General features: G+C 49.5%; 1 protein-coding gene across 4 annotated transcripts in view; it reads right to left on the minus strand.

Annotated features, from left to right (window-relative positions):
* LOC140402307 (SPARC-related modular calcium-binding protein 1-like) overlaps positions 1 to 14,369 on the minus strand; it is a 300,157-nt gene that overhangs the window by 12,548 nt on the left and 273,240 nt on the right. For 3 of the 4 annotated variants that reach the window (XM_072489985.1, XM_072489987.1, XM_072489989.1), the window contains exons 5-10: positions 14,094 to 14,144; positions 10,858 to 10,914; positions 8,239 to 8,316; positions 6,833 to 6,901; positions 5,045 to 5,237; positions 3,217 to 3,299 (exon numbers count right to left, since the gene is read on the minus strand). In XM_072489985.1, the coding sequence (XP_072346086.1) occupies positions 3,217 to 3,299; positions 5,045 to 5,237; positions 6,833 to 6,901; positions 8,239 to 8,316; positions 10,858 to 10,914; positions 14,094 to 14,144 (531 nt within the window). The remainder of the gene's footprint in view (positions 1 to 3,216; positions 3,300 to 5,044; positions 5,238 to 6,832; positions 6,902 to 8,238; positions 8,317 to 10,857; positions 10,915 to 14,093; positions 14,145 to 14,369) is intronic. The other variant, XM_072489986.1, reaches the window with a different exon arrangement.

Raw genomic sequence — 14,369 nt, forward strand, 5'->3', positions numbered from 1 at the left:
TCCTCCAGCCCGGATGGGCCGAAGTCCCGCTGCTAGAATGCCTGTCCCGCCGGCGTAGATTAAACCACCTACCTTACCGGCGGGACAAGGCGGCGCGGGCGGGCTCCGGGGCCCTGGGGGGGGTGCGGGGCGATCTGGCCCCGGGGGGTGCCCCCACGGTGGCCTGGCCCGCGATCAGGGCCCACCGATCCGCGGGCGGGCCTGTGCCGTGGGGGCACTCTTTTCCTTCCGCCTTCGCCACGGTCTCCACCATGGCGGAGGCGGAAGAGACTCCCTCCACAGCGCATGCGCGGGGATGCCGTGAGCGGCCGCTGACGCTCCCGCGCACGCGCCGCCCGGAGATGTCATTTCCGCGCCAGCTGGCGGGGCACCAAAGGCCTTTTCCGCCAGCTGGCGGGGCGGAAATTAGTCCGGCGCGGGCCTAGCCCCTTAAGGTTGGGGCTCGGCCGCTCAAGATACGGAGGATTCCGCACCTTTGGGGCGGCGTGATGCCCGACTGATTTGCGCCGTTTTGGGCGCCGGTCGGCAGACATCGCGCCGATACCGGAGAATTTCGCCCCTAGCTGCTAACTTTGATGCTGTTAATGGAGAGGATGAATACTTACCAAGATCCTGGAAGAATTCAGTATTCTTCAGAAAAGAAACATGAGGGTCTGGATTCTCCGATTTGGCGCCTACAGGCCTGGATTCTCCGCAGCCCCGTACTGAAATCACGCGGGGCGTCATTCTCCGACCCCCCACCGGGTTGGAGAATCGCCGGGGGCTGCCGTGAATCCCGCCCCCGCCGGTTGCCGAAGTCTCCGGCACCGGATATTCGGCGGGGGCGGGAATCGGGCCGCGCCTGTTGGCGGGCCCCCCCGCTCGATTCTCCGGCCCGGACGGGCCGAAGTCCCGCCGATAAATTGCCTGTCCCGCCGGCGTAAATTAAAGTACATATTTACCGGCGGGACAAGGCGGCGTGGGCGGGCTCCGGGGTCCTGGTGGGGGGGCGCGGGGCGATCTGACCCCAGGGGGTGCCCCCACGGTGGCCTGGCCCGCGATCGGGGCCCACCGATCCGCGGGCGGGCCTGTGCCGTGGGGGCACTCTTTCCCTTCCGCCTCCGCCACGGTCTCCACCATGGCAGAGGCAGAAGAGACTCCCTCTACTGCGCATGCGCGGGAAACTTTCAGTGGCCGCTGACGCTCCCGCGCATGCGCCGCCCAGAGATGTCATTTCCGCGCCAGCTGGCGGGGCAACAAAGGCCGTTTCCGCCAGCTGGCGGGGCGGAAATTCCTCCGGCGTCAGCCTAGCCCCTCAATATTGGGGCTCGGCCCCCAAAGCTGCGGAGCATTCCGCACCTTTGGGGCGGCGCGATGCCCGTCTGATTGGCGCCGTTTTGGGCGCCAGTCGGCGGACATCGCGCCGTTTTGGGAGAATTTCGCCCCACGTTTGGCGCGAGGGTGGGGAATCCACTTTTGCGACGAATCGGGCCCGGCACCGCTCCCGCGATTCTCCGGTTCCCCGGGGGTCCATTGCCAGAGGCCCTCCCAGCCATACTCCGGTCCCGACCGGCCGAATTCGCGACGCTGTGGTTCTAACCACGTCTGGCCAGTTGGGACTCTCGCGTGGCGGCTGCGGACTCAGCCTGCAGCTGCCCTGGTGGGGGGGGGCAGGAGGATCAAGTACCGGGGGGGGCCTAATGGGCGGCCGGGGTGGCGATCGGGCGGGTTTGATGGAGCGGCGCGGGGCAGATCATTGGGACCTTCTTTGTTGGTCAAGATCCGCCGGCTGAGTCCGTCATCACGTTCAGCATGGCCGCTAGAGGCCGCCGCTGTGCAAATGCGCATTATCGGAACTGGAAGTGCGGGGGTCCGTTTACGCAGCGAAAGCTGGCAGAAGCACTCCGGGGCCCTGCCAGCCCCCTGCAGGTAAGTGAATAGGTCTTCATTGTTTTAAGGAAAGTCTGGCGTTTTTATGCCAGAGTGGGGACATAGCCCCATTTTTGTAGAATCCAACCCTATGTCCCCACGCCGGCATGAGAACACAGGAAAACCGGCGCCAAACGGCCACCGATTCCCCGTGTTGCCGGGGGCCAGCAGGAAGGCAGCGTAGAGCATCCAGCTCCAGCTGCCGATACGGCCTGGAGAATTGCCGGGTCCATGGCTGCGTATACGTTCGGCGGCCTGCAGCAGCCGCACCGCGCAAACATGGCGGAGGCCGCTCGCAGACCCGGCCCTCGAAATAGACCCCCCTTTGTCTGGCTCACATGTCCCTGACCGCCTCCCACAGTGCCCCCAGCCCTGAATAATGACCCCCCCCCCCGCCCACGGATCAGCCCTCCCCCGACTGTGGCGGCGCTGGACTGAGACCGCAGCCGCCACGCTGAGTTCCCGTTGAGTGAGACCATGAGAGACCCACGCCGTCGGGGACGGAGCATCGGGATGGGGGGGTGGGGACCTCAGGCAATGGCCTGAGGCTGTGGATACATGGCTCGGCGTACTCTGCCAGTACGCCGCTTTGGAGGGGGCGGCACATCGCGGAAGCGGCGCTGCCCCTGATTCTGTTGGGAATTTGGATTCTCAGGCCCGTCGCCGAATGCGATTTCGGCGTCGGGGACCAGAGAATCCAGCACAAGATCTTTTACATCAACCTGAATTGAGAATCCAGTTTAACATCCCAACTGAGACTCAGTGTGAACATACGTGTTCAGATCTTAATTCGACCACTCAGACCTCAAGCTTGCTCCACCATTCAATGAGATCATAGCTGATCTGACTATCAGCTACATAGCCTCGATATTTTTTCACCCCTTATTTATCGAGAATCTATCTACCTCTGCGTTGAAAACATTCAAAGACTCTGGGCGGGTTTCTCCGGCCACGATCGCCCAGCCACCGGAGAATCCCGCCCGTGATCAATGGATTTTTCCACTGTCGCCGTCTCGCCCGTGGCGTTCTTGTGGCGGGCGGTGCGGAAGAATCCAGCCCTCTGCTTCCACTGCCTGCTTTTCGAGGAAGGGAACTCCGAGAGAAAATAAATTATTCTCATCATTGTCTTAAGTGTCACCCTTCTGGTGACGCACAATACCCTTCCTGTAATATAAAGCTAGATTAGAAGCTCAAATCCTGTCGGGGAACTTGAACCCACAACCTGATAAAAATGATATCGTACTGTCCATCATCTAATGTTTTGTTTTAGTTCTTTGTTATTCTCTCACTAATTTCCAAGTTACTCACCTTGGAGTTTCCTATCTCTGAAGAGAGGACCCATCTCAGAGATTTTCGACCTTATACCACTGCCACAGTCAGGGGTCTGGTTACTGCAAAGAAAGGTAGAATAAGTTGAAATCCTCTAGTTTCAACATTGACTTCAAGAATTTAAGTTGTCGTGCTACATTCTCCTATTTATATTGCAATTAACTCTCTTCCAATTTTGAACTGTTGAACTCATCTCTTTCTAAATCCCGAGATACAGGTATAGCTGTGAATCTATGCATTTGTAACTGGAGAAACTATCATCCAATGGTGTCCCATATTGCAAGGACGATGGAGGCAAAAGTGCAGCATGGGCAATAAATACCCATATCCCATGAATGAATAAAAAATACCATCAAAAGCATCCTATCGGGTTGCATCACAGCCTGCTATAGCAACTGCTCGGCCCAGGACCGCAAGAAACTTCAGAGAGTCGTGACCACAGCCCAGTCCATCACACAAACCTGCCTCCCATCCATTGACTCCATCTACACCTCCCGCTGCCTGGGGAAAGCGGGCAGCATAATCAAAGACCCCTCCCACCCGGCTTACTCACTCCTCCAACTTCTTCCATCGGGCAGGAGATACAGAAGTCTGAGAACACGCACGAACAGATTAAAAACAGCTTCTTCCCCACTGTTACCAGACTCCTAAATGACCCTCTTATGGACTGATTTCATTAACACTACACCCTGTATGCTTCATCCGATGCCAGTGCTTATGTAGTTACATTGTATACCTTGTGTTGCCTATTATATATTTTCTTTTCTTCCCTTTTCTTCCCATGTACTTAATGATCTGTTGAGCTGCTCACAGAAAAATACTTTTCACTGTACCTCGGTCCACGTGACAATAAACAAATCCAATCCAAAATTACACTTGTCTTCTGCTGTATTGTGCTGCTTGCCAATCCACTCGAGATATCCCTGTTACCTACCACACTTGTTGCTCATGGCTATCTCGTGACTATTCCCCAAAATAAAATGTACTTTGTAAAAATTGTTAACCCCCTGCCTCTTTCCAGGTGGTGTAACAATTAGAGAATGACTGCAGGCCAGTGTTTAGCAACAACTTGCATTTATACAATGCCGTATATGCCATAATTAAACACCATGGGCGGGATTCTGTGTCGCACCAGCCCCGTTTTCCGGCACGGCACGCCCCCAGCAGCAGAGGCATCCTCCGTTCCAGCAGCCGGCCGGTGGGGTTTCCCATTGTGGCCATCCCACGTTATCGGGAAACCCACGTGCGTGGGTGCGCTGCCGGCGAAGCGGAGGTTCCCGCCGACGGAGAATCCCGCAGCGTATCACTTCATGGAAGTGCAATGATAACATTTTACACTCAGCCACATAATGAGATAATTAGGATGTGTGACCAAGGAGGTAGCTTTGAAAAGTGTCTTAAAGGAGAGTTCTGTATACTCACTAGCCATTGCACCGAGGCCTGCCATAGTGGGTGTGCTCCTTCTCACTTGGATTAGAAATTTCATTTCACACATTAAGCAACATAATTCACCCTCCATGGCACAAATTTATTGATTTCAATTTTCTGCTCTGTTCCGAATTGTTTATTTTTGTAACTGTTTCCCTCATGTCAGATGTAGTTTGCTAACTAAAAGGGGGGACAATCTGCTTCTACCAAAGGTTGGTCTTTGATCAGCCATTAGAATGAGCAGGCTAGGTGTGCAACTTGATCTCCTCCTTTTGTGATGTATTCCTCCCACTGCCAATCTTGAGGTGCAGCTAGACTCAACATGGCTGTCGCCATGTCTAAACTTGTCCTAATCCAGTCAATCTAGTGCGGTACTCACCGTGCAGTTGTGCCTTGGATCGGGTGTCCTGAATCAACTCGGACGCACCAGCAGTATCCAGTAGCTTGGTGACACTGCACCTGTTTGTACAATCCACTTGTGCTACACTGCGGAACAAAGGCTCCCTCGTACTGGTGCTGTTTCGCTTCTTCGATGGCAGATCGACGTTCCTGCTCACATGAAACCGGCTGGTCTGGTGAGGGAAGGCAAGGTGTGCAGCTTCAAATTACCCTGGAGAGCCATGAGGAATGGATGCCTACACCCATCTTCGTGGTTTTAAACCGCCATTATAAACCTTTGTCACTTATTTCCTCCCATTTCCTACCACCCTCAAAAAACAGAATAATATTTGAGTAACTATGCCTTAATTGAATTCTGTAAGCTTCAGTTTGACCATGTCATGAAGAGATACAATGGTGAGGTACAGGGAAAAGGGGTAGGCAGTGCAACTAGCTCCGGGGAAGCAGTAGCCAGGATTAAATGATTGACCTCTCAATAACTGTCGTGTTGGGTGTTCTGGTTCACAAACAAGCCAACAATGCTGGAAGTGGTGTAACGCTATTTTATTAACTGTTCAACTATGCTAACATACTGTAAACGTGGGTAGAAGCAATACCAGCTTAACTGTGGACCCTTTCCTATCACTAGCTATGGTGAGGCACTCAGCACATGGTGAATGTCTGTGATGCAGGCTGTGAGCTCTGTGCTCTGAGCTGGCTGCTGCTAGAATGAGCGGGAACACTCCTGTCCCCTGTCTTTATAGTGCGTGTGCTCTCACTGGTGATTGGCTGCGGTGTTATGTATGCTGGTTGGTCCTACTGCATGTCCATCAGTGTGTGTATGTGACTGCACCATAATGTACTGATGTATATTATGACAATAACAACTTACATTTATACACCTTAACACAATGAAATATCCCGTGATGCTTAACAGGAGCAATTTAAAACAAAGAATGACACCAAACCTCGCAAGGACCTATTAAGTCAGATAACCAAAAGCTTGGTCATAGAAATAGGTGTTTAGGAGAAGCAAGGAGAAGAGGTGGAGGGAGGGTATTCCAGAGCTTGGGGCCGAGTCAACTGAAGGCATGGCCACCAATGGTGGAACGCTTATACCAAGGGATGCACAAGAGACCAGAATTAGAGTGCAGATATCCCGGGGAGTTGTGCAGCTGGTGGAGATTACAGAGATGGAGAGGGATGGGACCCCACATGGAGGGATTTGAAAACAAGGATGAGAATTTTAAAATCGATCTCTCAGAGTCAACATTAGTCTTTTCCAGCCAGCTACAGGGGAATAGAAATAAAACCTGATCAAATGGTCATTATTTGTGATATCTAACTCTGCTTTATATGGCAGCCACGTTGGCCCGCATAACAACAGTCACTGCACTTCAAAGTAATCAATTCTTTGTGAATTGCTTTGAGAAATTTATGAGGAAGTAGATGGATGCAAAACCTATAAATGCAAACCTTTCAAAGGACTATGGGCTGGATTCTCCGCTGTTGGGATTCTCCGTTTCGCCGGCAGCCCGCGGATTTCCCGATGGCGTGGGGCTGCCCCACAATAGGAAGACCCATTGGCCGGCTGGCGAGACGGACAATCCCATCCTATTTGTTTGACATACCTTTGGTTAGTTCCTCTAACTCCTGTCAAAATCAGATGTTCCTCTTGCCCGCCACCCCCTCATTTGACAGATGCCTTGGGATGTGTCCCTATTTTAATGGCGGTGTGTAAACACCCTACCATCAGAAGAAAGAGCTGGCAATGACTGGATTCACTTACCTAGCTTGGCACTGCGGTTCGACTTGGCATCTCTACTGAAGAGAAACAACAGGGCTGGATACGTAAGTTCTGGAGAAAGAAAAATATTACAATTGGAGAAGGTTTCTTATTAACTCCTCCCCTTGTCCCAATTGATATATATTAGAACTCTGACCAAGTATTGCTTCTCTTAATTAAGTGAACTGGTCTTGAAACGTTCACTGCCATCAGATGTTTTACCAAGGTTCACGGACCCAGATAAATCCCAGGTTCAATCCCTAGTCTTTGCTCAATGTTTGATCCTAGTTTGGGTGAAGCAATTGTCTTTAGTAGCCCTGACCGCAATAGTGGGGGGGGGGGGGGGGGGGGGGGGGGGGGGGAGAGAGAGAGAGAGAGAGATAGAGAGTTGGGAGTAGGCTTCTATTCCCCACTGCTGTCCAGTGACTGATGACTGGAAAGTACGTTAATGGGTGAATTGTGGATGCTCAGTGTTGAGCCTTATACACAATGAATGGCTAATGGAGGCCTGGGTGTATTCACAGAGCTGTCCTCCAGCATGAATCCGCATTTTCAAAAGAGGAGAAAATTGGAGGGGGGAAAATCCTTCTACGTTTCTATCTTCTTTTCACCTTTGAACTCATTTCCCTTTCAACATTCACCTCTCATATACATGCATCACGTTTTTTTTTTGGATCAGCTTAGTCTGATCATTTTCTGACTTACACTCCAACAAAAGCCTCACTCACTTGGAAGGTTTATTGGAAATTCAGGTGCACCTGATTTTCAGACCTGACCCAAGTATTGGATTGATAAAGGCAGGGCCATCATCAAAGTAGGTGGGTTAGGAAGAACTTGGGCCATATTTAAGTATCAGAGGGTGCAGAGGACGCCTAGAATAGAATGAATTAGATGTTCAACAAAGTTCCAAAATTTCCCCTTCAGCCAATCTCAGGCCAGTTATGGAAGTATAAAAGCCTCTATATTCTACTTCACGTTCCCGTTGAAGGTAAGAAAAAAAACAGCCAAAGTTTCTGTTTCTGCTCGATGGACATGACTCCTGCTGGAAAGTGTTTATGCATAGTTAAGACAAGGGCAAAGTGGGGCTTTGCTGTGTTGTCCCATGACCGTCTGGCTGCCAGCACTTTTGCATGAAGAATTGTGGCCGAGATCCCATAAAGAACTTATCCAGAACAAAGAGACCTCAGGAGCAGTACTTGAAAAACCTTTTTCAGTGTCACTTTTATTCAGTTTGCATCCTTGACACAAACTTTCCGGACTAGGTACGAATACCACTCTTGCACCAGCACCTCTCCCCAGCTCTGAAGAAGAGTCAGATGGACTCAAAACTCTGGGCGGGATGCTCCGTTGTGAGTCCACCTCGCAACCGCTGCCAGCGAGGATGGTAAAGAGAAATCGCAAAACCTCACCTGGATTTTTGGATATTAGAAGTGCATCTTTATGCCTGTCTTCAATGGGCCTCTGCTTGTGACGATCCAGTCCTTCACCTGCAAGTGGAACAGCCAATCAAAAGAACTGTGGAAGTTTTTTGGAATTGGATTGTTGCTGCCTTCGGTCTGCAGTTGGATGCGCAGGTCACCTCAGTCACATGCACACAAAAAATACTTGCGTCTTCTGTCCCAAACTAACCTTCCAGCTAATTCATGGGCTGAAACCCAATACATGCAAATAAGGCGGTTATGGTGGATGGTGGGAGAAGATTATTACGAAGGGTGAGAGATGGGTGACTGGAACTGTAAGAAGGCCAGCACCCAGAGATTAACCATATTCCACAGAGAGTAGAGAGGGTCAAGGGCCTACCTCAGATATACCTGCCAACAGATGGAAACCTAGGATCAAATAATCGATCTCTCTGGTGGCGAAGCTGGCACAGGGGGACCTCAAAGTTGTCAAGAGAAGAACAAAAACTTGATTGAAACAGCCATACTCGAAAACCAACAATGTTTCGGGCTGTTGGGATGTAGATAATCTTTAAAAGGACATCTTGTCTGGAACAATGGTTTCATTTATCTGACTTTGCAAGACCCAAGTGAGTAAATGTGTTGGGGGAAAGTCCCAGACTCGCTACCTTGCCTATTCTTGAAGATCGATGCCCGGCTAGTGCAATTACCACTATGGGCGGCAAGGTGGCACAGTGGTTAGCAGTGTTGCTTCACAGCTACAGGATTCCAGGTTCGATTCCCAGCTTGGGTGACTGTCTGTGCTGAGTCTGCACATTCTCCCCGTGTCTGCGTGGGTTTCCTCCGGGTGCTCCGGTTTCCTCCCACAGTCCAAAGATGTGAAGATTAGATGAATTGGCCATGCTAAATTACCCTTAGTCTCCAAAAAAGGTTGGGTGGGGTTACGGGGATAGGGTGGAGGTGTGGGATTAAGTAGTGTGCTCTTTCCAAGGGCTAGTGCAGACTCAATGGGCCAAATGGCCTCCCACTGCACTGTAAATTCTATGATTCAACAACAGGTCTCAGTGACTCCATGTTAAGAAGGGGTTAAATCAATAACTGAGCAATTTTAGAACCCAATCACTAGCTAGTGACCCCCCTGCAGAGAAATAATTACCTGTGCAGATTGGGTGGGGGCAGGATTGAGTTCAGCTTGATACAATAGAAAGTAAAGAAATACTTTGATTTATATAATGCCATACATGACAACAGGATGTCAAAGCACCTGATTTGATTTGCTTGACGGCAGGCAATTTGCACACAATAGGGATCCACAAATAGCAATTAATCAATGACCAACTAATCTGTCGGTTGAGATAAATATCGGCTACAACTAATGGAGCACTAATCAGGAATTCAAATACAGAGGGTAGCTGACAAGGCTTTCGTATAAAACATTAAATGATTAAACCAGGGCACTGTCTGCCTGACCAGGTTAATGTAAAAGTTCTCACGGCATATTTACAAGGAAACCTAAGCGGAATTCTAATTTCACTTCCTCTTTTCTAACAGCAGAAAGCACTTAGCTGCCTGGGTGCATCAAGAACTGTCAATCACAGCAAGAGTGTTTATATTAGCATCAAAGCAGAGTACTTGAGATGCATTCAAGCATGAAGTAAAAGATAAATAAACAAACTACCTAAGCAGCTGTGTCTGAACCATTAAGCTATCAATCACAGACTAGTGAAAGATATTGCTCTGTAAAATTGAATGGATGCTTAGCATTTCAAAGGATGTCTTGGGATTTGAATCCTTTTTCAGTGGTGTGGGCTTTGGAGAAAGCCTCTGACACTTGTAAAAGCTGCTGTTTTAAAAGTCTTTGGCTGAAGGAGCAGATGTTAGAAAAGGGGAAGTGTTCCTGCATTGATTCTTCACTGAACTGCCTGGACTGCTCACCAGCTGTCAGGCAGAGCAGTTGAGGCTGAGGAGGCCACTTCAGAGTTTAAAATGTCAGACCAGGAGGATGATGTTACAGAAGGGCTGCCTGGGAGCACCATGCCAAGGGTGATCTTCAGGTTGCCCAGGGCTGGAAGGGGCAGAGCAGACATGGGACTCCCATCCTCAGGGGACCCAGGATCAAGCCCTCAGTCCAAGCCCACCCAACTCCCAGGACCCATTGGGGCAAAGGCAGAGGGGCACGTTATTTATGAACTGACCCCCCTCGGGGTCCACTGTGCCAGGACTGCACTTGGCCATACTTACCTCAAAGGCCACCTGATGGATTTCCCCCAATCGGGAGCAACACATTGGGGGGGGGGGGCGGGTGTAATGGGGATCGGGCTTCCCGCCCATGAATTGTATGCTAATGTATTCGCTATGGGACTTTGTTCCCAGTTAGCTGAATCGCGCCCCAGGTCTTTATTTTGTATTCCATAAAGGGGCACCATTTATATGAAAAAGTACACAGCAAGATGTAGCCATTTGTTCACAAATTGCACTAAAATGCAGCAAGTATTTACTTTTGAGAAATCACCTCGCCAAAATCTTTCTTTCTTTAAATTTGTAACATACCATAATTGCAATTAAGGCAGTCTCCCTGTTAAAGAGATGCATCTGGGACAATGGGACAGAGCAATCAGTGCTGCGTACCTTTACCTGTGTTGCGAATCAGGGTTCTTGTGGTAGGTCGAAGCTTTATTCCTTGCTCTGGGATTAGAGAAGAAAAAAATCGAAAAGACACTATTATTGAGGTTAGTATTATCTATTCTACCAAAGCTCTTGGATGGATGGTCAGAAGGAGAGAATAGCCTTGAAAAGACAGATTGGGAGAACTGAAAGGGACTTGTATAGTTGTGGTTCTGATGCAGCATTATCATCTTTTCCCTCCTCCTCCTCCTGAAGCATTATTTACCAAAAACCTCTGCACACTCTCATTACACCAAGTCCCTCAGTAATATAGATTCAACTATGCCGCCCTATTGCTCCACCCCGATAATAAATTCAACAGCTGCTAACGGCCTTCATAATAACTACTTGCATTTATACTGTGCCTTGAACATAGCAAAAATAAATCGACTAATGTTCCATAGCAGCGCTAATCAGACAAAACTTGAGCTATACAAGGAACTACTAGACTAGGTGACAAACGCTTGGTCAAAGAAGTAAGTTTTACGGAATATCTTAGAAGGAAGAAAGTTGGAGGTTTGGTGAAGGAATGCCAGAGCTTTGGGTTGAAGCAGCTGAATCCACGGCTGCCCATGGTGAACCGATATAAATCAGGAAAATGCAATAGTCCAGATCTGGGGGGATGCAGAGATCTCAGACAAATGTGTTCCAAACAGAAATTTGAGGGTGCATTAGTATTGGTGACTGAAAGTAATGACCAGAATGGGCTTTGGGTGACTGTTTACAGGAGAAAGTCAGGTGGAAGGGTTTAGGTAGTAAATTCCGAACTCTGGGATGGTGGTGACAAAGGATTTGCCAATGATGGTTTATTGAAAATACATAAATGTAAAAATTACTTTTCTAGCTGATTTCTAATGGGAACTCAAATACATGACTTTTTAAACTTCGAGGGCGGGATGCTCCCTCAGAAGCGAGATTTGCGATCGGCTGCAGAATAGCGTGTCAGGCCAAAATCAGAATTTGTGGTGGGCGTCAGACCCGCCGTGAGTCTCCCAGCCCGCCCCATCAGCCATAACGGGCTAATAAGCATTTGTTTGAATGCGATTGATGGACTGGAAGCCCGATTCAGCTCCTGCCCATGATGCTCCGACCTCCCGCTCCCACTCCGCCCCCCCGAACAGGAGTCACATGGGTGTGATTTGGTGCAAGTATTGAGGAACGCAGACCTGGCAGTTTGCAGTCCAAGAAGTGACGAGGGAGTAATTACCGTCCCAACAATTGCATCCCGGGTGTCAGAGGGGGTCATTCATGGGAGGTGGGGTTAAGGGGGGCTTGTGCTAGGCTGGAGGTGTTCAGGTCAGAGGTCCTTCCTGGGATGGGCTCGTTTGGCTGCTCTCCCCATCTGCAGTGTTTAAACAGCCAGTCAGTATGGAAAAATTAACATTTTCTCATAATAAAGTGAAAGTGATCCCATCTATACCCCTAAACGCTTTAATAAATCTGTAAGTGTGCCCAGTTCAAAGCTCTGTGAGATGAAGGTGAAAGTTATCCCTTTAAAGTGGTGGAAACCTTTGAAATGGTTTATTCACAGTCAATTTAATTGCCCTTTAAAGTGTAGAAGCTTGGGTGAATGCCTAGAAGGCTGAAAGTTAGGCAATTGGGGGAGCTGCCGTTTAGAGTGGGAGGGGGAAGCTTTCGGTACCTAGGCATCCAGGTGGCGCAGGAATGGGAACGGCTACACAATTTAAATCTGGCCCGACTAGTAGACCAAATGAAGGAAGATTTCCGAAGGTGGGACATGCTCCCGTTGTCACTGGCTGGGAGGGTACAGACAGTTAAAATGACAGTCCTCCCGAGATTCCTGTTTGTGTTTCAGTGTCTCTCCATCTTTATTCCACGGTCCTTCTTCAAACGGGTCAATAAGGTGATCTCTGGCTTTGTATGGGTGGGTAAGACCCCGCGAGTAAAAAAGGGGATGCTGGAGTGCAGCCGGGGGGAGGGCGGGCTAGCGCTGCCGAATTTTAGTAATTATTATTGGGCGGCGAATATAGCCATGATTAGAAAGTGGCGGGGGGTGTCGGTGTGGGAGCGAGTAGAGGCGGCATCATGCAAGGGCACTAGTTTGGGGGCGTTGGTAACGGCGCCTTTGCCGTTCCCTTCGGCACGTTACTCCACCAGCCCCGTGGTGGTAGCGGCCCTGAGAGTCTGGGGGCAATGGAGGAAACATGTGGGAGCAGAGGGAGCATCGGTCTGGTCTCCAATCTGCAATAATCACTGGTTTGCCCCGGGGAGACTAGATGGAGGGTTCTGGAGATGGCAGAGAGCAGGAATTGAGAGAATGTGAGATATGTTTAGAGAGGGGAGCTTTCCCAGCCTGAGGGAGTTGGAGGTGAAATTTGAATTGACGGGAGGGAATGAGTTTAGGTACCTGCAGGCGCGGGACTTCCTACGCAGGCAGGTCTCAACCTTCCCGCTCCTACCACCAAGGGGGATACAGGACAGGGTAGTTTCCAGAATGTGGGTGGGAGAAGGGAGGGTTTCTGACATTTACAAGGACCTCATGGGGTCAGAGGAAATGGAGACTGAGGAACTGAAACACAAATGGGAAGAGGAGTTAGGAGGAGAGATAGAGGATGGTCTCTGGCGGACGCATTGAGTAGAGTCATCCCTGGAACCATTCCCGTGAATCTATTCTGCACACTCTCCAATACCTTCACAACTTTCCTAAAGTGTAGCACCCAAAACTGAATGTAATTACTCTAGTTAAGGCCAGAACAATGGAGTTCTTTTTTATTCGTTCATGGGATGTGGGCGTTGCTGGCCGGGCCAGCATTTGCTGTCTTTTCTCAGGCATTTGAGAGTCAACCCCATTGCTGTGGATCTGGAGTCACAGGTAAGCCAGACCAGGTAAGGACGGCAGATTTCCTTCCCTAAAGGACATTAATGAACAAGATGGGTTTTTACAACAATCGACACTGGTTTCATGGTCACCATTAGACTTTTAATTACAGATTTTTTTAAAATTGAATTCAAATTCCACCATCTGCCCTAGTGGAATTCAAACCCAGAGCATCCCCTGGGTCTTTGGATTACTAATCCAGTGACAATACCACTACACCGCTGCCTTCCCAGGTACCAGAGGTGCAAGGTTAGTGAATTTTATGATATTGTAGTCCATAACCGTGTCAGCCTGTTCAGACAAGGGAGCAGTACAGGGTTGAACCAGAGTTAAGCGCAATGGCTAAAAGCTTTTCACTTACCCATCCTGCTAGTGTCACGACCCCGCTGTGACGTTCTGTCCTTTGTAGAATCTGGAAATTTTTAAAAATGGGATAAATTACCTACTGTTCAACGCTCTCTGTATTACGTTCCTGTAATAGGTTCTATGAGAAGAGCTATTAAAGTGACATTCCTCTGTTGATATCTATATGATCCAGAAGAATCGCTTTGTGGGAATCTTTGCTTTGGGGGAGAGGGTTGTCACTCAAATTAGAGATGTTTTATTTATTTTAAGCAAAAATCAAGAAACTTTACAC

Source organism: Scyliorhinus torazame, chromosome 25, assembly GCF_047496885.1.
Source record: "Scyliorhinus torazame isolate Kashiwa2021f chromosome 25, sScyTor2.1, whole genome shotgun sequence".
NCBI classification, from domain to species: Eukaryota; Metazoa; Chordata; class Chondrichthyes; order Carcharhiniformes; family Scyliorhinidae; genus Scyliorhinus; species Scyliorhinus torazame.